General features: G+C 37.9%; 1 protein-coding gene across 2 annotated transcripts in view; it reads right to left on the bottom strand.

The window, feature by feature from the left end:
* The window catches only part of ARMC4 (armadillo repeat containing 4), a 209,328-nt gene that overhangs the window by 89,304 nt on the left and 95,788 nt on the right, over nt 1-24,236 (bottom strand). For both annotated transcript variants that reach the window (XM_027841620.1, XM_027841622.1), the window contains one exon: nt 9,798-9,912. In XM_027841620.1, the coding sequence (XP_027697421.1) occupies nt 9,798-9,912 (115 nt within the window). The remainder of the gene's footprint in view (nt 1-9,797; nt 9,913-24,236) is intronic.

Here is a 24,236-nt window from a genome sequence, read left to right as displayed (position 1 = left end):
TGACAAAATACTCTACAAAAATTTGAGGGCACCTAGAACTCTTTCAACTGGGGGAATCAAGAAAGGTTTCGAGAGAGAGAAGGCTGCACATGAACCGAGTCTCGAAGAAAAAGGAAGATTCTCCAAGATCCAGATGAAGAGGGAAGGCATTCCAGGCATGAGGAGCAGCTTGTGTAAATCACACGTGGAATTCAGAGAACAGGAAGTAGTCTAGCTTGATGGAAATGCACAGCATGTGAAGAAAATGAAATAAGACTAAAGAAATAGATTTTTATAGTTTTCCTATTGAAAAGTTGGGCCATTGCTGAAAAACTTCAAATGCTTCAGTGTACAAACTCAAAACAAATTCCAAATTTCAATGGTCACTAATTAACTGAAAATATATCCTGAAACAAGTGACTATGACAGCCTTTCCATTTAATCATGGAATGAATCACAGCTTACAGCTAGAGGGAACCTTAGGTCATCTAATTCAATACCATCACCACCACCACCACTTCATAGGTGAGACAAGAGGCCCAAAGAGATTTAAATGACTTTCCCAAGGTTATTCAGATAAGCTGGCAAAACCAGGATTTGAATACAGGTCCTCTAACTCTAAATCCAGAACTCTTTCCACTGTACCTTCCTGCTCTCCCCTTTGATTAGTATCTAAGTGCCCAAAATGATTTCACATTATTAATACTTTTCCTTTATTGCACATTCACTGATAGGCAGCTTTGATAATATTTCTCAGCAAGGGAAGTTGTAATTATTCCACTAGAACTAATTGCTATGTCTTGTTTTTGAATCAGTATAGCTGAAAGTTTTAATGCACGTCCCCGTTAATAATATTTAAGGGAATTTCCATACCCACAACACATTTATACCACATGGACAGGTATTCATTACACCTTGGCCTCAGCAACATGTCTAACAACGTATTGCTGAAACCCTGGATTAGCCAGTAACTTATTTGAACATGTTTTTATTTTTCTTTTGTGGTGGCATTAACTATAATTGATAATGATGGATTTAATCATAACTACTGTTGCTACCATTAACACAAAGGAATCGATATATTTCTCAAAATAGCCCCAAACACTACAGTTTCAAAGCCACTCAGCCCAAAATACCTTGTAAAAAGTACCACGTATGAAAACCAATAAACATGGGGCTGGCTTCTTGCAGAAGAATCATCTGTCCTGGATGGCTGGCACATTAGCTAGCCTGAAGACAGAGGCTTAGAGCAAGTAAACCCTTCCAGCTCTTATTCAAGACAACAGATATTTATTAAGTCCCTACTATTGACCTACAAGCTGCTGACTTATTCAGAAGAAGTATAAGGCATGATTCTTGCTTACTTGAAGCTTAGTCTTGTGAAAGAAGTTAGATTAACACACATGAATCCATTAGACTGTAATGTAAAATTATATATCACAAAGGGCTGAACTGATTAGAATCATGTGCCCTAAATAATGAAGGAGGAAAAGGAAGAGGAGAAGGATGGAGAAGATAGAAATAATAGATGGGGAAGGGACAGTAAGAGGAGAAGGATAGGAAGCAGAGAAAAAAAATTCTCTGGAGCAGTGTGGTATAGTAGCTAGAGTATTAGAATCAGGAAGACTTTCGTTCAAATAATGCTTCAGCTTTCTAGATGTGTGTCCCTAGGCAAGTCACTTAGCCTTTCTAGCCTCAGTTTCCTCATCCATAAAACAAGGGGTTGGAGTCAATAACCTCTAAGGTCCCTTCTAGCTCTCAATCTAATTTTCTGTTTCATCTTGGGTGGACCTAGTCATACAACTCAATACAATATGGAAACAGAAGTCATTCCAGCTCAGCCCTGATTCAATCTTTAATCTTCTTTTCCCATATCATTTGATCCTCTGCACTGCCTTTCACATACTTAGCATCATGGGCTCATGGATACAGAGCTGAAAAAGACCTCGGAAGGTCAGCTAGTTGGAGGCCCTCTTATTACAGAGAAGAAAACAGATTTATCTACATGCAGCCAAGAGAAGGGAGCAGAAAGTGAGCAAGGATGTCCAGGTTCCTCAGACATAGCAAACGGGTGAATCAACCTAAGATCCCATTTTGGGGGGAAGGTGAGCTTCATCTCACTGTTGATGACTCCCTCTAGTAGGTCAGTTTGATATTCCGCTCATCCTGTGCTCATGCATGTGTGTGTGTGTGTATATATGTTTATAATGGAAAGACAATGGTTTCCACTAATTAGGTGGCTAGATATTACAGGATCAGTTGGACTTCTTTATTCTATAACTTTTAAACATCCTCACTAGGCCAGAACTGTACTAAAAGGAAAGGGAAAGGGAAAAAGAAAAATATTACTGTTTTCCCTTATAATAGCTAGCAAAAATACAGAAAAATACTTTTTAAAAAGGTCACAAAATACTTTACATTTTTTATCTCATTTGATTCTTATAACAAACCTGTGAGGTGGGTACTATTATCATCCCCATTTTACAGATGAAGAAACCAAGACAGAGGTTTAAGTGATATGCCCAGGGTCACACAACTTGTAAGCACCCAAGGCAGTATTTGAACTCAGATTCTTTGTATTCCATGTCCCATGCTCTACCACTGTACCACTTCTAAAATAATACCACTTAAAGGTTTGTAAAATGCTTTATATATAGTATCTCATTTGATCCTTATAACAATCTTTTGAGGCAGGTGTTGTTTTTGTTATTGTTGTTATTATTGATGTTGTCATTTATATCAGCACAGAAAAATCTTTTAAAAATGGGTCATTATATTATTTTTTATTTTAATTACCAGTTTTGTTTTTCATGTCACAAGAATTCTTCAACAGAATTTAAATATAATTTGCGGGTTGGCTACAAGTGGGTTTTTCAATAAGCACCAACAGCCCGAATCACAAAGGAAACATTCGATCAAAGTTTTCTAGACCTGTGATGATAGGGAAATAATAGAATAACAGCCCAGCAGGGAAAGAGACAGCCAAGTAAGTACAGAACAACTGAATCAACAGGATACTGGGCATGAGCATCTATTGAGATCAGTAATTTGAAGGAAATACAAATATTCCCGCAATAAAAAAATGTTGCTTCCAACTTAGGAAAAGTCAGTATAATAATATTCACTAATTCAAGCTGTTGGTATTTAAATGACACTTTAGTTAGATGTGAGCTTGATCTTAGCATCCTCTTAATTCAGATTTAATGTTGGGACAAAGTGAGACACTCATAAGTCATTGAACAGTTAACAAATGTTTACATAGTCCTAACATAGCAAATAGAATAAGAGAAGGGAAGGCAAACGCATTTATTAAGCACCTACTAAGCACTTTACAAATACAGGCTTATTTGATCCTCACAATAACCCTGTGAGGTAGGTACTATTATTATCTTCATTTTATATTTGAGGAAACTGAGCCAGAGGTTTGGTGAAGTCACCAAGGTCACATAGCTAGTAAGTGTTGGAGGCCAGATTTGAACTCAGGTTTTCCTGACTCCAGGCCCAGGGCTCTATCCACCATACCACCTAGCTAACTCTAACTAGAATATATAACAAGAATACAGCGGTACTTAGCTTCTCTAGATTATTGCCCCCCTCTGTCTGTCCAGCAGGGAATTGTGTAGTGATTCTTGTCATATTTAGACATCCCTCAAGTCAAAAGAACCCTGCCATCATCGGAGTGGGGACTTTTATGCCCTTTGGTGACCAGGAAGCCATGGCAACTCAACCAGCAGCCATCAGAATAGGACAAAAGGAGAGAGGAAGAGGTAAGGAGTGGACTTTGAGGGTGAACCAGAGAATCTCTTCCTACCACTGGCAGGCACATGGGGAAAAGCTAGCACCCCAACATGTCCCTCGATTCTCACCAAGAAAGAGAGGGTAATTTAATGGTTAATACCTTTGCATGTACATATGACTCTGGCTCAGCAGCCAATTAAAAGTCTTCTCACAACTATACAATAAGTAGACAGGAAACAGTCATAGAACACATGTGCATGCACTGAATTATCACAGGGTCCCTTCATGACATGTTATCATGCTCTTCAAGAAATAGACTCCCCAACATTCATGTGAGCTGGCACCAGGTAGAACAGAATGGACCTACTCAAAAGCTCAGCCCATGTCTGGTTTCACAAACATTGGTGGATCTAGAGGACAGAATTGTGAGCTATGGGTAAAAGTTGCAAATTTTGGGAAAATCTTCCTAATCATTGGAACTACCTAAAAGTGAAATGGGCTAACTCTGAAGGCAGTGGGTTACCTTTCATTGGAATTCTTCAAACAGAAGCTAAATGATTCCCTTTCAAGTACAGAGTGGATTCTTTTGGGGTATGAGTAGTACTAGATAATTTCTGAGGTCTCATTCAATTCTAAGATTCTGTGACTTGGAGAAAGTGATCATATGGGTTGGTAACTGCTAATATATTCTTAGATTCCTTTCTTACTTTCCTGGAGGGATCCCCCCACCTCATTATTTTCCCACTTACCCTCTTAAAAACCAATTCTTCAGTACCTTCAAAATTGTATCTAGCACAATTTTTTTTTGCCTATATTGGTGTGCAAATGACTTGGGGCAAGCAAGCACTTTGGCTTATTTTCATTTTTTTGTGACAATGATGGTTATATTTATGTAATATATACATTTAATGGATCTCTTTTGTTGTGTTTTTAATGCTGTGGTTTTAAAGAACAAATACTACTCCAAGGATGAGTGCAAAACTTGTAGTTCTTAAGGAGCACACTCTAATTTACAGGCATACTTTGTTTTATTGCACTTTACTTTATCACTTTGAAAATATTGTGTTTTTTTTACAAATTAAAGGTTTGTGGCAACCCTGAGTCAAGCAAATCTGTTGGTGCCATTTACCCAACAGCACATGCTCACATCATGTCTGTGTCACATTTTGGTAATTCTCACCATATTTCAAACTTTTTAATTATTATCATATCTGTTATGGTGATCTGTGATCAGGGATCTTTGATGTTACTATTGTAACTGTTTTGGGGTGCCACAAACCACGCCCATATAAGATAGTAAATTAAATCAATAAATGTTGTGCATATACCAACTGCTCTACCTACTGGTCATTCCCTGTCTCTCTCCCTCTCTTCACGCCTCCTTATTCCACAAGACACGACAATATTGAAATCAGGCCAGTTAACAAACCTGCAATAGCCTCTAAGTGTTCAAGGAAAAGGAAGAGTCAATAAATAGAGCAAACTTCAATGTTGTCTTATTTTAAGAAATTGCCACACCCACCCCAACCTTCAGCAACCACCACCCTGATCAGTCAGCAGCCATCAACATCGAGGCAAGACCCCCCCCACCAGAAAAAATATTATGATTCACTGAAGGCTCAGATCGTGATTAGCATTTTTAGCAATAAAGTACTTTTAAAGTAAGGTATGTACATTTTTTAGACATGATACTACTGAATACTTAATAGACCACAGTATAGTGTAAACACAACTTTTTTATGTACTGGGAAACTAAAAAATTCATGTGACCCGTTTTGTTGTGATATTTGCTTCACTACAGTGGTCTGGAACCAAACCCCTACCTCCGAGGTATGCCTGTATACAGAAATAATAATGTAAAGACAAGCAACTTTGGAAAATTTGGGAACTCTGATCAACACAATGACCAACAACAACTCCAGAGGATTCATGATGAAACATGCTTTCCACATGCTAATAGAGATGTGACGGGACTCCGAGTTCAGACTAAGACGTGGCTTTCTGGACACGGCCAATGCAGGAATTTGTTTTGCTGAACTATTCATGTTTGTAATAGGGCTGTGCTTCTCTTGCTTTCTCAGTGGGTGGAGAGGGGAGCAAATGGATCTTCATTAAATTTTTTTAATAGTGCCTCCCAGTGACTGTTTAAAGATATTGAAGTAGCTGTTGGTATGGAAGTCAAGCACTTCACAGATAGTGGATTAGTTACACCAAAGAGCAAAAGAAAGGAAGATAAAAAAAGAAAAACAACACCAACAACTAACAAGTTATTATTGCATAATTACCTAATTAATCTGCAAAAAAATAAGCAAAGACTTTCAAAAGGACCTGGAAACTAAAGAGAGTATTAGTGACTCCTCTGCAATGTAGCATAGATATCTTGAACTTAGAAGAACATCATGTTTGTTTTTTAAAGCAGTTTCTAACTATTGCTGGGAAGGAAAAATGCTTGTTACAGGCTAGACAATACAAATACTGGAGTACCAAAGATTGGAAATGGGTAATTTCGGCTGTAGAGACTCACTTTTCCATTCAAGGCTATACCAAAACAGTTGTCAGAAAAAGTTTAGGTAAGCCCAACTGAGTCTAGGAGAGCTCGGCATCTTCAAAAGACTGTAAAACATTCACCTCCCCAAAAATGTTTAGGGGACTTTTTTTGACTTCTAGTCAACCTGGAAGTCTTGTTCCTATTGAGACATTGATAGACTGTGATAAAAATATTGATATATTGAGAAGTAGTATTATTCCAGAAAAGAAATCCCAAAATGGAGGTAGAATACTGCAACACAAACTTATACCATGCCATATGTTATAGAAGATTGAAAAATTTATCCACGAGATGGAGATAATTATGGTTCAGCCACCTGGGAATTTATCTGATGTAAATAAATGCCACTCAAAACCTCTAAGCTATAATTAAGTCTAGACTTAGAAAAACAGACTGTTGATCAAAGATACCTTTAATATTCAGTGTGATAAAAACATGGTTTTATGATGAAGAATTAATGTATTTGTGTCAAAGTCCCACAAACTCAATGTCAAATCATGTAAAACAATGACTGCAACAAAAGAAGAATCTTTTAGAAAGTTTTTTATGATTGAAAAAGTTGTAAGATTTGTATGCCAATAAATGTAATTATTTTACTTTGTCCCAAGTAATTCTCCCACCATTGTGGATGGTCTTGTTTTATACAGTTGCTCTTCCTGACTTTATCTTTCAAAGTATTACCTTTTCTTCCTCTATGATGTAGCCTATCAGATCTGAACGTTAATAGTGGAAATACAGCTGTTTTACTTTCATTGATGAGGAGGACAGGTTGTTATGGAAACAACAGCAGGTCAGTTCCATTTTACATCTCTTTTCACTCTCCTTTCTCTTTCATCTAAAAATCCTATTGGAATTGATCTGTCTTAGCTGCATCTCCTGCACAAGCTTCTGCAGTTTCAGGTACAAATTCCCCTCTTTTCACTGTCTTTGAGGTGATACTATTCAATCTTCTGCCAAGCTCCTCCATGTTGTTGTTGTGGTTCAGTCCTGTCCGACTCTTCATGACCCTACTTGGGGTTTTCTTGGCAGAGATGCTGGAGTGGTTTGCCATTTCCTTCTCCAGCTCACCTTACAGATAAGGAAACTGAGGCAAACAAGGTTAAGCGACTTGCCCAGGGTCACACAGCTAGTAAGGGTCCGAGGCCAGATTTTCAATCAGGAAAATGAGTCTTCCTAACTTTAGGCCCAGCACTCTAATCAGTGTGCCGCCCAGCACTCTAATCAGTGTGCCACCCAGCTGCTCCAAGATTGCTGTTTAGTCACATCTGATTCTTTGTGACCCTCTGGACTATATCATTCTAATACCATCCATGGTATTTTCTTGGCAAAGGTACTGACGTGGTTTGCCATTTCCTTCTCCAGTGGCAAAGATTAAATGACTTGCCCAGGGTCCCCCAACTAGTAAGTGTCTGAGGCTGGATTTGAATTCAGGTCTTCCTGATTCCAGACCCAGTGCTCTATTCACTGAGCCATCTAGCTGCATAGTAGTTTGGATTCCAAGTGGCACTGCTTTGCTTACATGTCTCTTTTCCTTGCAAGGTAGTCATGTGTTTGCCTTATGAGGTAGTTTCTTTTGGTCTTATCATGGGGACCATTTTAAATCAACTAACACTTCTTTAAGAAATTGGAATAATCAATTAATGTCTTTATGTTAATCTATTCCTCATTTTTCTGAGTCAACAGTATGCTTAAAATAGGATCATAGGATCACAGGATCACAGATCCTATGGGACCAAGTTAGGCTGTTCTACAAACCTTAGAGATCACTGAGTCTATCCCTCTCATATTACAAATGAGGAAACTGAGGCACAACAACCCTGGGAGGTAGGTACTATTATTATCTCCATTTTACATATGAAGAAATGGAGGCAAACAGAGTGACTTACTCAGGGTCACACAGCTAGTAAGAGATGGGATTTGAACCCAATCTTTCTGACTCCAAGGCCAGCACTCTATCCCTTACATCACACTACTTCTAGTAGGTTAGAATACTATTGTTCAGTCATTTTCAGTCATGTAAAATTCCTCGTGATGCCATTTTGGGTTTTCATGGCAGAGAAACCACTGGAGTGGTTTGCCATTTCCTTCTCTAGCACATTTTACAGATGAAGAAACTGAGGCAAAAAGGGTTAAGTGACTTACCTAGAGTCACACAGCTAGTAAAAGTGTCAGGATAAAGTAGCTGTAATTACATGCATTGTCCCAACTAGTCAAAGGTCCAACTACACGCAGACAGATGATTCAGAAATGACTCCCATGTCTGTAGCCAGTCATTTTCCTGTCTAAAGGCATGGGCTATTTCATTGTTTGTGATGTTGTTTGATGTTCACTATATTTAGTGCTTTCTAACTCTCTTCCTGAAAAAAGTATTCATGATATACAGACTTGAGGTGTCTGAACTTACTAGCGTTGGGTTTCTTTCATTCCTTGATCCCGAACCAAATTTTCTAAAATATTTTTCAATCTCCTCCTCCGTGCCCACCCTTCACATTGAACTACAAAGTATCGAGGTACATGATAGAATTGTTAGAAATATCTTGTCAAGTTCTTCATAGAGTTTCTTCTACTTATTCATCTTCTGTAACAGAGGTTAGATCACAAACTCCTATTATCTTCCTGACAGTTTCCTCCATTTATGCTTATTGAGAGCCAGGTAAAGTGAGATGACCAAATATCTTACTTAAAAAAAAAAAAAACTCCATGTTTGGCCTCTCTAACAATCTGTGAACCAGCTTTTCGATTAGCTGCAATTTCTTTATGGCTTTCAGGTTCCTTCAGAGTGAGAATGTCAAAATTTACATAGTTCAGGTTCTCTGGTAGTCTACCAAATCACTGGTCATTGAAGAAGGATGTTACATTTAGAAATCTAAATGTGAACTTTATATGCATAAGAAGTCTAAAAATGTTATTCTTAGTACCTTCTCTCTCTCTCCCCACCTCAATGCCCCTCTACACCCTCTTCTGCCTCTCTGCTATTAATACTGCAGAAGTGAATGGCCTACAGTAATAACGCCCATTTTGCGAGTTGCCAAGGCTAGAGAATTCTTCACCTACGGGCCATTCTACTGATGAGTCACTCTACACTTAGCTAGACTGGTCCTCGGAGAGCAGTCACAAACTAGAACCTTGAAAAAAGTAGTCAGTTAATAAATATTTGCTAAATTTCGGAGTTACTGGTCTAAAGCCAATAAAAATGTTACATTTACTTTTTCTAAGAGACTAATATTAGCAAGGAAATATTTAGAATGGTGTTTAGAGTTCTGCTAAATTTATTATGAAAAAGATGTCCTTAAACATAAGATATCCCACTGAAGGGAAAAGCTTGCTATAATGACAAGTTAATGCGGATCTAAAAGGGACCCACCTTGGACCAAAGAACAATACAAGCAAAAATAATGAAACTCACTCAGCAGACTGAAAAGGCTTTTATAGTAAATCATGAAATAGAAATAAGACAAACTTAGAGTAATTATATATAATAAGATGCCAGAATAATTAGATTTACTTATATTTGCAACATGTACTCACTCACCTTTGCATTTTCAATGCAGGGGCAGAGAGCCCAGGCAGCACTGGCCTTAACATCTGGATGAGGATTTTTCAGCAAGGACCATAACAAACGAACTCCATCTAAGCGATCAATTATCCTGTTGCATAAGCAATATTAAAGACACACACATTAATGATAGGTTATGTGCATAACCAAAATGAAGTGTCATTAATTTACACAACTTTTATGCAAATCAAAGCAAGCAAAACCAGAAGACAAATTCACACAATAGTAACATTGCAAAAAACTTGTAATTTACAAAGAATTAGGAGCTCTGATCAATGCAATGTCCAACCACTATTCTAGAGGACTGGTAGTGGAGATTGTTACCCAACTCCTGCAAAAGACTAAATATGGAAAGACTAAATATGAAAAGTGGGACGTATATTTTTGGCCAATGTGGGAATTTATTTTGCTTGATTATGCTTATTTCTTACAAGAGTTTTGCTTTTCTTTTTTTTTCCCCAGTGGGGAAGAGGAGGCAAGAAGGTTGCAGGGAGAGAAAAGAAATGCTTATTAATTTAAAAGAAAAATATGAGAATTACTGCATTCCATTAATTATGCACATTTAAACTCCTGTTCGGATGTTTGGATTTAAAAGCATAAAGAAGAGGAAAAAAAAGCATTTTTAATAAATTCATGCCAGTGTCAGCTCAGTGATTTCAACACTACTAAACTTAGGACATAGAAAGCAAACTGCATGATAACCATGTGACTGTGTAATAAACTACGTGCAAACTGAAACCCCAATTCAAACATACTGGTTTCTTTCATATAGTAACAACTAAATACTTTCCAAAACAAATATTTAGACCAAAAAAACTATGTACTTAACTATTTTATTTGGTCTGTGTTTAATGTATTTACCTTACTGTATGACATATTTTAAACTCCTACGGTTTTAATCTAGCATTAGGAATTAAAATCGTCACACCACAGTGCATCCTTTGTTGGGCATGAATAACACGTAACTTGTTTCCCATGTGTTCCCTTACCAACAAGAGTAACATTGAATACTGTGTTATAATTACTTAAACATACTGTAATCAAAGTATCTTCATGACTAGCCGAAAAATGAATTATCATCAGAGTCATCTCTACGCCATCTGTCTTGTGTTTATATATCAATCAGTCTAGGGGATCCTAACTTCACATTAGGGTCCACTGAGTACTTTAAATTGAGAGGAAGGCCAAACAAAACTTAATACCCTTTACAAACATGGCTTTGTTGAGAAAGATACATTAAACTCAAAGCAGATGAAATGAAGATAATGCAAATCAAACTTTCTTTGAATCTTAACCTCAAGTTGCAGTTTAATTATATGAAGTATTTAACCACGAACACAATATGTATTATTAACATACAATGTAATTCAGATTCAGTCTCAAAAATTAATGCCAAAACATCTACTTTCCCTTGATTGTGAGAGGTGAGCCTGCCAGCAAAATGTATTAGTCTTAAAGCTCCAAGTAGAAAATCATTTTTGCACATCCTCATAAAACAATTGATATCTGTCCTATCATATGATGGGCACTGCATAAAAAACCTAAAGGCATTTTTTTTCAAAAAGCATGAAAAATAGCTCTGATTTGTTTTAGAAGAGGGGATTTATTGACGTTAGGGATCTGATAGTGAAAGAAACTTCTCTCTCCTTAGTAGGAGGGGACGGACTATGGTGTGGAGGGAGGTATACTTTGTTTGTCAAGTACAATGTATTGGTTTTTGTTGCTTTATATACTTCTTTATTACATAGGAGAATTCTAGTGGGGCTGGGAATTCCATTGAAAGAGATGACATATTTTTAAAAGCCTCAATAAAAAAAATTTTTAAAGAGTAGACTAATTTTGAGATTTAATGTTCTCTCCAAACCAAGGATTATCTGTCAGATGCCACTTTATAATTTTACACATAGTAGGGGTTGGAGGAGACCTTTAGTTGCCAATTTATATTATAAAAAAGTAAAGATATACAACTAGATATTTTATAATAAAACATATAAATTTTTTTAAATAAAAATGGTCCATTGGCCAATAAACTCTACTAAAACAACAATGACAACGTCTTGTTCTTCATACAACTAGGTCCCAATTAGCGCTGATGATGAATCCCATGAAGTGGTCATATTATTCAAATAAACATTGCTCATTTCTACTGGACTGAACCAATTATTATATTTTACATATAATGATAACTTCAAATAGTGTGAATTCAAATAATGTGACCACATCATGGTATCTATTATTCTCACTAATCTCTAGCTAGAATTATATGCAGCATCTCTTAGAATTATAACAACTAGAAGTCCAGCCCACCTTGTCAAAAATTCAATGCTACAATTTGCATGTAGTTGGCTAAAAGTTTTCAATTGGGATTATGATCCTTTATGGAGGCAAACCTCTCAGGAAAGTTAGGAAAAATCACAGATTTTAATTTCTACAATGAAATAGAATGAGGAAGAATTACCAGTTATAAACAACGATCTATTTGGAATTATGTGCCTCTAGATAAAAACTTCAGGAAATCCCTTTACCCTTAGTTTAAAAAATCTCTAAAAGTTTCCCCTCCTACACCAGTCTAGATTCAACATTTAAAAAAAAGTTATTTAGGCATGAGCCGTTTTTGATGAAGTCATACCTACTTTTAGTGATCACTGATTCCCTTTCTAAGTGTTCACAAACCATCTTCTTAATAATGTGTTTTAGAATTTTTCTAGAAATAGAAGTCAAGGTTACTGGTTTACAGTTTATAGAAGTGGGCCATTTCCCTCTCTAAAAAACTGTTGGGACAACATTTGCCCTTCTCCAGTGATACAGTGCCAATAGTGGCCCAGCAATTACATCTGGCAATTCTTTCAATACCCTAGGATGTATTTTGCCTGGGCCTGGTGACTTGAACTCATCAAGAGAAGCTAAATACTGTCTGTCTCTTCACTTATCTTGGGTTTTAACTACCTGTTAGCCATTTTTATTATCTCCTTCCCAATCCAAATGTCTTTCTCTTTGGAAATGAAAACAGAAGAAGAGTTGAAAAGTTCAGCCTTGTAAGTGTCATTCATTATCATCACCGTATCCCATCAGGGCATCAGTCCTATCCTTTTCTTTGATCCTTTGCTTGCCCCCAACATAGCTATAACAACAACAACAATAATCTTTTTTTGTTATTTTAAGTATTGATCACCAACCCCAGCTCATTCTGGGCTTTATTAGTTTTGACACAGTTTTTACAACAATCTACTCTTTAATGTTTTATTCCCAGTTACTTTCCCATGCTTTCATCCTTCAATACAGTTTTTTAAACAAATCTGAACTGGCTAAGTTCTCTCTGCATCCACATTAATTCCATCATCCCTTGTTTGCATGCTTTGCATTAAAGGATTTCTGTTTTAGTCTCCATTCCTCTTGGGCTGACTATCCCTTCAAGTTATTGGGCCATTGGATCTGACCTATTCTTATTCTGAATCCTTTGAAAACTGTTTCCCCTTCCTCCCTTCCCAAACCCTTCAACATAGGTTGCAGATCTGACTACATCCACCTTTGCTCTCACTCTTCTCTTATGAACTCTTTGATGGAATGATCACTTGGTTCCAAGATTCTTGCCACCTCTACTCAAGCAACCAACTCTTCCACGTTGGTCAGTATCAGGCCCAGAAGAGCAGCTCCCATTGTGACTTTCCCCATGTTTTGGAAGATGAAATGATCATGAAGGGAAGCCAGAAGTTTGTCAGCTCTTCTGCTCTTCACGGAGAATTCCAGCTGCTACCCAGTTAGTTAAAGTTCCCTTTCATTGCAATATGTTTCCATGCCAGGTTTATAATCAATTTCCCAAATTCCTCCTTTAATTACTTTTTCTCCACTTAATGTGTAGAAAACCTCAACAGCTATGTCACTTTTCCACTGATATTCATCCAAATGCTCTCTTCAGTGCTTCCTTTGGGTTCCTCATTTCCCTGATGTGAATATAAATTGGTATACAAGGCTGTTTCACTCTTACCCCTTTAACTATTACTTTTGTGAAAGGTATACTCTTCCAGTTCTATTTTCCAGCCACAAGTCCCATCCCAGCATGCTTCAGTAATACTAATAAAAATCAACATTTCTTCCTTGTACAAGGTGCTCTATGTCACCCTGTTGAGATGCATAGGAAGATTTAGGTTCAAATATCACATTAGACTTTGCACAGCTCTGCCTCACTTAAAATCAATCCATGCGCAAGTCAAGACATCACCCTCATGATGTCATTGGTCCTTTTCAAGAACAACAGTAAGACACCAGCTGTGTGGCCCTGGACAAAGCACATTAACTTCTATATGCTAAGGCAGGGATACAATAAAAAAGTTGGACCTGATGGGCTCTAAAATTTCATCCAGCTTTAAATCAAGGATCCTGTTATCTATACATTGTGAATGGCTAAACAGACATCTGAGGTCATGAGATTTATTACTGGTTCCCTTCTTGAATATTGTTTCCAGTAAATTATTCATCCCTTATTCTCTTTGTTGCACCTCCTACTCTCTATGGCACCAGGCCCAAGGGCACAAATGGCTTGACCAAGGTTATGCAGATTGCAGAACTGGGGACTGGACCTAACTCTGCAGACAGAGGTCCTGTGATTGAATCTTGACTCTGCTATTTACTACTTTATGTGGCTTTGAGGCCAGTCACCAAAATTTTTTGGATCTCAATTTCCCCAACCATAAAATAAAAAGACTGAACTAGACAATTCGCTACAGTCCCTTCCAGAGCTAAATCCTATGATCCTATATATGCAGGCTTCCATATTCTCAATACAATCATTTTTCTATTATACCATGTTTTGGAATTACTTCTGGAATCAAATATAAAATCATATGTTTGTTTTTAAAAGCAGTTTACCACCTATCCCCTTCCTACCTTTCCAATACTCTCCTCCACATACTCTATATATATACCCCAGTAACACCGATTTTATAACAAGGCATCTCCCGATTTCATGCCTATTCACTGGCTGTCCCCCATGCCTAGAATGTTCTTCCTCTTCAGTTCTACCACCAGGTTTTGTTCAAGACTCAGTTCCATTCTCACCTTCCGCAACAGGACTTTCCTGGTTTTCTACCCTTCAGATCCTGGCTACTGCTGGTGCCTCTCCAATGAGATTAGCTGCCACTTACGCTCTATACCTCTGGTGTATACATAGTCATTTGTAAGTTGTCTCCCGCATTTAGACCATGAGTAGATACAGGTCAGGGACTAGTTTTTGCCTTATTTTCTTTAGCATTTAGCGAAGTGCCCAGAACATAGGAATCTATAATTGAATGCTTATTTATGAAGAAGATGATGGTGATGAATTAGATTTACTTAAAACTATCCTGTAGGTGGAGAATCTTAGAGTCATCTTTTATTAACACAGCAGAATTACTTTCAACTCTACCAATCTTGTTGTTCAGCCATGTCTGACTCCCCATTTGGGTTTTTCTTGGCAGAGATACTGGAGTGGATTGCCATTTCTTTCTCCAGCTCATTTTACAGATGAGGAGACTGAGACAAACAAGGTTAAGTGACCTACCCAGGGTCGGACAGACAGCTGGTAAGTGTCTGAGGCCAGATTTGAACTCATGAAGATGACTCTTCCTTATTCCAAGCCTAGTGATCTATCCACTGCCCCAATCCTAGTAATGACCAAAATTAGAGGCTATGTGGTATACAAAGTGAAAAGAGCATTGGCTCAGGACTCAGAGGGGTTGGGTTCAGATGTCATCTCTATGATTTGCAATGTGCATGACCCTGGGCCCTAGTTTTCCTCAACTGCAAAATGTGGTAGTTATTCCTAGATGGTCATTGAGATCTAAAGCCATCTAGCTCTAAGCCTAAGATCTATACACCATACGCTGCCCATTATCAGAAATTATTTATTTGTTTTGATTAGCATCTTATTCTAAATTTATTTATAGAAGTATGCTAGTTAATCTTGCGGTTATAGTCACTTAGTAATGCATTTTACAATAATTTGTTGATGTTACAAAGGCAAAAGTAAACTATTTATTTAGAGATCTCCAACTTCACCATAGCAATCACTACTCAGCCCAGTGGCTAGGCTAACCATTCTGAGTTATATAAACACAGTTTCAGTTTCCAGCGGCAACCAAAATTTTATCTATTGCAAACTGATTTTGATTGATAATTTCCATTGCTATAAATTACTAAAATGAACCCAAAAAAATGAGACAGCTGTTTGTTATATTCTACAATCCTTTTTGTTACACTAACATTCATCAGGACCCGTTAAGAAGTCTGCCTGGGTCTCTTGCCAAGCTTAACCACATACACAAATGTAAACAAACAGTGTTGTATGAACTCCACATCGTGTGCGCTGGTGAGATTGTGAGGTTGAATTTTGGCCCCGTTGACATGACTATTCTGAAACCACAGTTTTACATGTTTTAAGAAATGTTCACAATATTTGCTGAAAACTGCATCGATAAATAGTATTATATGACAATGGCTCAGACTAAATGTGGTTAGCTAAAGAGAGTATAAAGCTCTTCTTAAACCTCAACATTAGGAAATGGAAGTAAAATCCATATGTTCTGAAATCAAGAAGCAAAGTTGAAAAAAAAATGGGGATGGGGAAGAAATTAATGCCAGACTTGTACGATCATCACTAAGCAAAAAAGTATGATTAGAAAATAACTTCCTTCAAAAGAAGCCTCAGAAGTTTTATATGGCATCTCTAAGCACTAGTCTGGAAAAGAGACCAAGCTGGAGAGTAAGTTTTGGTTAGCCACCCTGGGGAATCGTGAAATTCAAATCTGTCACAAAAGTCTAGGGCCTTGGCAGAGTTTAAAAAGAAAACAAAAAGGAGCTGGTCCTTTCATAGGACCTTTGGACTTCTAGCAAGAAAGAACTTTAAGAATCTTCTAGTTCAATCCTCTCATTTGATAGATGAAGCTCCTGGGGCCCAAGGGGCAGCTAGTTGGTATAATGGATAGACTGCCAAGTTTGGAGTCAGGAAGACCTGAGTTCAAATCCGACCTCAGATACTTACCAGCTGTGTGACTCTGGGCAAGTCACTTAACCCTGTTTGCTTCTGTTTTCTCATCTGTAAAATGAGCTGGATAAGGAATGGCCAACCACTCCAGTATCTTTGCCAAGAAAACCCTAGCTACGGTCATGAACAGTCAGACACGGCTGAAACAGCTGAACGACAGCAACAAAAACTGAGGCCCAGAAAGCAGAAGTGATTTGCACACCACTAACCAGGTATTAAGAAGCACAGCCAGAATTCAAACCCAGGTCCTCTAACTCCAAATCTAACATACTTTCATAAGACTTGAAAGGTACTCTGCAGATGAAGTCCAGCCTGCTCACCTGATAGATGAGAAAACTGAGGCATCCCAGAGAAAGCAAGTGACTTAATGATGATCACAAAGCTAGCAAATGTCTGAGGCAGGATTAGAACACAGATTCTTCTGGTGACAACTCCAGCACTCTACTGTAAAATCATAACCAACAGATTTAGAGCTGGGGGAATTTAGGGCCATTCAGTTCAATTCCCTCATTTTACAAATAAGAAAATTGAGGCCCAAAGACACTAGGTAACTTGCCCAAGGTCACACAAGTAGTCCTTGGGAGGGCTGGAATTCTAACTAGGCCCAGGATTTGAACCATGGTCCTTTGACTTCAAATTTTGTGTCCTTTCCTCTTTACCACACTGCTGCCCGAGGCTTCCTTATCCCCAAGGTCAGTGTCATATTCAAATAGAAATAGATCCCTGAAGGCACACACTGACTTGGAAAATCACACATTAACATTATCCACGTAGTATTTTTATTTATTTTATTAAACATTTCCCAGTTACATTTTAATCAGGTTCAGGCCACACTCCTGAGGACACACTCAGACGTGCTTGTAGGCCTAATGTAATCTGCCCCAGCACTTTTGACACTTGCGGACTAGTCCATGACTCTTCCTCCATTATCAAGTCAGTTATAAAGATCCAATTGGAATGACATTAGAAACAGTCTAAGAAAATTAGCTTCTCAAAGTAGAAGAGGAAAATCAGTTGTCATTATAATGAATATCGATGGAATTTTTTATGTCGCTATATTCAGGAAAAGTGCTGCTAGCCTCAGAGTCCAATCATGATACGTCCTGACTCCAGGATGCTAGATAACACAGTATCTCTCAATGTCCCAGGCCACTCATTCTGACCAAACATCTCAGAGAAGGTGTATGGGTAGTCGTCGTTCCTCATTTGGCATTGCCTCCACCAGCAAAATCACAGTTAAAGTACAAACCATATTAACTACCACACCAACAAACAAAAGGATCTATGAACTGATAAAAATTAGGAATAACTACAAGGCCCTCATCATCTGATAAAGAATACAGGTCATCAGGAGACTCAAATCTAAATGGCCCTTAGAGCTGCCAATATACCAACTCCTTTCCCAGGAGAGAGAAATCTATCAGTCAGTCAATAAACATTAAGCGCTCTACTATATGCCAGGCACTGCGCTAAGTGCTGGAGGTACAAAGAAAAGCAAAACGAAGTCCCTTCTCTCGAGGTCTTCATAGTCTAATGGGTGAGACAAGATGCAAAGAATGATATGCAAACACTCTCCATATGGGCAAAACTAGGGATAATCAATAGAGGGGAGGCAAGAGGGATCAGGAAAGACCAGTTCAACCCTACTCAGATTTGGAGTCACGCAGAAAACACAACACAAATTTCAAGAACTTCTCAAGGGAAACCTCTGTTACAACTGACCATGGACAACTGGCAAGCTGCCCATCTGCCCACAAGAAAGTCTCAGTGAAAAGTGAGAGATGTCTGCCTAGGCACTGGCTTGTTTAAATAATCTTTACCCCTGAGAGTCCTCTGCCATGGTTACAGGCTCGTCACCTGCCTGCTCACCATGCCATAAAAACAATTGCAGAACACTTGACTTATGACAACCTGGCGGGTGGAGAATGTTACAAGTATTATCTCCATTGGACAGAGGATGAAAGTGAGGCTTAAGGAGGCTAAGGGCCATCCTAACCAGTCACCAGTGGCCACACAGCTAGCAAGTGCCAGAGCTGGGTCTTGAACTCTTATCTTTGGATGCAAAGCCCAGGGCTCTTTCTACCATGCCATGCTGACACCCACGTCTAGTATCTAAGTTCTTCTGAACAGTGCCAACTGCCTCAATTCATTGCAAAAAAATAGTCATCCATAACTATATCAGAGAGAGCCATAGGTATTTCCTGGAAGGTATACTGAGTACTAACCAGGGTGGTCTAATTCACACTTTCCAACAGTACTCTGAGGACACCAGAGAACAATAAATACCTGCAAGTTAATACAGAAAGGATTAATGTAGAAAATTACTGTACAAGGAAAAACATTCCAAGTAAGCAACAATCAAATGTTGAAAGCCTAACACATAACGGGCAGTTAATAAATGCTTGGCAAATATTTAGTGGCTAGATTGCGCAATGGACAGAGCTCTGCGCCTGAAGTCAGGATGACTCATCATGATACTTACTAGCTGTGTGACCCTGAGCAAATCACTTAACCCTGTTTGCCTCAGTTTCCTCATCTGTAAAATGAGCTGGAGAAGAAAATAGCAAACCACTGCAGTACCTCTGCCAAGAAAACCCCAAATAAGGTCACAAAAAGTCCAACAGAATTGAAATAACTGAACAACAAATGGCAAAGCGAATTGAACAAGTAATCAACCAAAAAGTGCCCACAAGGAATCTAGCTGTGGAGAGAAGAGATAAATACAGTTCCAAACAATGGCCCAACAAGACAGAGGGGCAGAGGTACCATGGGAAGAGCATTGGGTCTAGACACAGAGGACTTGGGTTTCTTATCTCTGTACTTGCTATTGCTAAGTGGCTTTGAATAAGGCACTTATCCTCTTGACTTCCTTACTTATATGACAAAAAGATTGGGCTAGATGACCTTGGAGGTCCCTTTCAGTTCTAAAGCTACAATCCTATAAGAGAGTCTTTAATATGATAGCATTGTATTTGGATATAATCAAGTGCTCAATTATACAGTACAGGTAATTACAAAATAAGACAATGCTTAATAGGATGCAAAATTCTAGCACTAATGGCAAAAGGACTGAAGGAAATACCAATAACATAGTTTGACATTGTCAGAAAAGACTTCATGAAAAGAGAGGGACTCAAGGCAGAGCTTTAAAAATGAATAAATTAAGGATAATCAGAGAAGATCCAGAGAAAATATCTGAGACCAGGGGCTGAGGAAGTATGATCAGAAAAAGCATGGAGGGACGAGTACAGCAAGTAGAAGAATAGTAAGGAAGCCACTAACCAGAATCAATCAATCAACAAGCATTTCAGCATCTACTTCTGTATGTACCAGGCACTTCGCTAGGTATTCTTTCATCAGTCTCCTTGTGGAATGTTTCCTTTTCTGGTCATCTATATCATTGGTAATAACCGTGGGACCATTTCTTACCTTGGCAACATGCTGTAGCCTACTTAAAAGCACTGTCTCTTTTTTTTTGCCTTTTGGATCACCTGAATTGTTGCAATTTAACTCTAATTTCTTTATGTCTCCTGGTTTCATTTACAGCAGAAACACTTATATGCATATTATTCAGTTCCTCTAGTAATTTATCATTTTGTTGTTCATTATATAAAGATACTAATAGGCAACATTTATATAGCATCTTAAAGCTGGCAATGATCACAAGTTAAGGCTCCCTACAGTTAAGGTTTGTAGATAATTTAAAAATTTGTGACCCTTACCCACCTACACATAAATCTCACATTTCTTTAAAACTTCAATACCTGTAGAATGCTTTCCTTGTAACTATCCTGAGAAGTAGTGATTATTGTGCCCATTTTAGAAATGAGGAGACTGAAGTTCAAAGACTTCCGTCTTTGGAGAAGTGGCTTGTCAATGATCATGAGGTGTTGTCAGGGGGTCATATGTCAGGGATAGTGCAGAGAAGAAAACTATTTACAGATAGGCTTTCTGATAACTAGGATTCTGTGAATTTAGGATCACTAGGGACTAGAAGTCAATGGATTTGAATAGCTGGTTAGGCTTGATTTGAAAAATAGCAGGGATCCACTGTCAATTCATAAGCAGAAGGGTAACTTGATAAAATTGTATTTTAGGAAGATTATTTTGCCAGCAGTATACAAGATAAATTGAAGGGGACATGGACCAAAGAGAGGAAGGACAGCTAGGAGGAAAATGCAAAAATTTAAGTTTGAAATGAAAAAGACTTAGAATAGGGTGGTAATATTTAGCATTGAGAAAAAGGGACAAAAATCCAAACAACATTTCAAAGAAAGAACTGACAGGACTTGACAACCAACCATAGAAGACAGGTGAAGGAAAGGCAGAAGTCAGAGATGACCAAAATGTTTTGAGCCTGGAAACTGGACAAATCATGGTACAGAAACAAACAGTAATGGGGAGGTTGAGGAGGGGACCAGTGGGATGATAATGAGTTTGGTTTTAGACAATACAGTGCTTGGGGTGATCATGGCCCATCCAAGCAGCTATATCAAGCACATAAAAAGAGAATCGCTAAAGGAAGAAATATGAAGAGAAGGAAAACTTCTCTTCATACTAGCTCAAAAAAAAAAAAAAGAGCCATGTTCTACTTTACGATCAGGCCATTTAGACTGGTTCTGTGGTAATATGACCTATTCAAAAGAAAGGTCTTTCCAGCTATGGAGGCCAACTCCCTTCTCATGTGAACAAAACATAGCTTTTTTTTCTTTTTCTTAAAACAACAAATTCAATGAAAAAAAAAATCTATGCTGTAGCGGCATAATTATGCTTAAACCACAAAAGCCAGGAAATGTTGAGTTATATGATCCATGGTGACTTTTAATTCTATCCTGGTACATAATTATGATAATGGGATCTTTTATTACATGATCATGTAACACTGGGTCATGTGACAGTTAAAGAAATATTTTATAAATCTGAATTAATTGCATGGAGGGAAGATTTCATAGAATTATTGTAGAAAACGCACATATTACATAGGTTAATTTTCCTATGAGGCAGTATAACAGTGGATAGAGAGCCAGCCTCAGAGTCAAGAAGACTTGGGTTCTAATCCCTGACTCTTAATACATACTGGCTGTGTGACCCTGAGCAAGTTCTTAATGCCCCAAGCAACTCTTGCTGCTATAAAGTGCAGAGAAGTTGCCACTGCTTTGGTACAGAGGGTTTCCTTATTGAAAGTCCCCTGCACCAATGAAATCAGAAGTCTACACCAAAAACAATTTTTTCCTATACAAATTTCCTAAAATACTGAACATTCATAGACTAGGTTGCCAGGAAATATTTTTCCTTCAGTATCATAAAATAGTGGACAAAAAACAAAACATAACAAAATAAAATAGTGAACAATGTAACTCCATCTTATATGTAATTATTAATTGATAAAAATTCCCATATTTTCATCTGAAGTTATTTTAAAAAATTGAAGACAGTCCTTTTTTAAGCTACTGCAAATTTAGCACATGGCATAACTTCATCTATTCATAACCTAATTTCTAGTAATTTAGAGAGAGTCTAGGTTGATCTAACATTTTTTTGTCTGCTTGATCAACTGCAATTTTTTTATTAACTTAGTTTTAGTTTTCAACAATCACTTCCATAAGCTTTTGAGTTTTAAATTTTTCTCCCCTTCCCTTCCCACCTCCCTCCCCACCTCCTTCCCCAAGACGGCATACAATCTGATATAGTCTCTACACATACATTCCTATTAAATATATTTTCACATTAGTCATGTTGTAAGGAAGAATTAGAACCAATAGGAGGAACCACAAGAAAGAGGAAATAAAACAAAACAGAAGGGAAAAAAAGAGCAAATAGTATGCTTCAATCTGCATTCAAACTCCATAGTTCTTTCTCTGGATGTAGATAGCATTTTCCATCATGAGACTTTTGGAGATGTCTTAGGTCCTTGCATTGCTGAGAAGGGCTATGTCTATCAAAGTTAGTCTTTGCACAACGTGGCTGTTACTATGTACAATGTTCTCCTGGTTCTGCTCACTTCACTCAGCATCAGTCCATATAAGTCTTTCCAGGTTTTTCTGAAGTCTGCCTGCTCATCATTTCTTACAGCACAATAGTATTCCATTACATTCACATACTGATCTAACTTTTTCTGCGGAGAACTATAACCAGCACTTCTGGCACCTGGTATCAGTTCAGTCAAGCAGGGCGTAAAAGGAAGAACAGATCTCTAGGGACAGGACCCCTGAGGTAGATAAATGCTAGTGAAGGAGACACATGGAGGGTCACCAGGATTCTTCCTATTAGAGGAAGAAATGCCAAGAACATTCCCTTGGAAAAATATGGCACAGATCCAGAGTAGCTTTCTAACTCACAGATGGGCTGCAAAGGTAAGTGGGAAGCAGACTGGGAGAGGGGTAGGGCTTTAAATGTCAGGCTGAGGATTTTGTATTTTATCCTATAAGCAAGAGAAATCTGTTGCTGACCTTGGAGGGAAGGGAGTGATATGGTTGGATCTGAGTTCTAGGAACATCAATTTGTCAGTTGGGTAGAGTACAATTTGGAAATAAGAGAGACTAGAAGCAAAGATCAATTAAGAGTCTATAACAATAGTCCACATGAGAGATGATGACAGTGTGAATAAAAAAGAAGCTACATGATGGCTAAATGGGAAAGATATGAGAAATATTGTAGAGTCAGAATAGATAAAACTTAGAAACTGATTGGATAAGAAAAGCAAGGAAGAGAGAAGAGTCAACAATGATTCCAAGGTTGCAAATCTATGTAACTGGAAAGATGATGGTCCTGTGACAGAAACAGGGACATCTAGAATAGAGATAGGAGTAAGGGAGGAAGATGACGAGTTCCATTTTGGATGTGTTCGGTTTGAGATGCAATTAGGACATCCAGATAGATATTTATAGCAGACAATTGACAATGAAAGACTGGAGAACAGCAGAGATTAGGGCTAAATACATAGATTTTGGATGGTTATAAAAGAGATCACAATCAGCTCCATAGATGCTTATGGGAGAAACTCTTGTGAAAAAAGAGAAACCCTACATAAAGCCTTGAAAGATGCTCAGTAAATATGTGGAGGAAGGATAAAACAAAGGAAACAGGAAAAACAAGAGAAGGAACAGTAAGATATGGAGAGAAGTCAAGAGAGAGCAATATCACAGAAAGAAGTCAAGGAAGGAGGAGAAAATGTCTAAGAGAATGTAATGGACAAGTCAAGATGTCTGATAGAATGAGAACTGAGGCCAAAAAAAACATTGAATTTAGCAGGAAAGAGACTGTTTTTAATCTCACAGCATGAGTGGTGATGTTGAAAACCAGATTATAAGGAATTGAAAAGTGAGTGGGAAGTGAGGAAATGGCTTAGGAATTTTGGAAAATAAAAGTATATTTGGAAGAAAGTTAAAGGTTTTCCT

The sequence above is a fragment of the Vombatus ursinus genome, unplaced genomic scaffold (assembly GCF_900497805.2).
Source record: "Vombatus ursinus unplaced genomic scaffold, bare-nosed wombat genome assembly UNPS02014861.1, whole genome shotgun sequence".
NCBI lineage: Eukaryota > Metazoa > Chordata > Mammalia > Diprotodontia > Vombatidae > Vombatus > Vombatus ursinus.
This window is presented reverse-complemented; position numbering and strand designations above follow the sequence as displayed.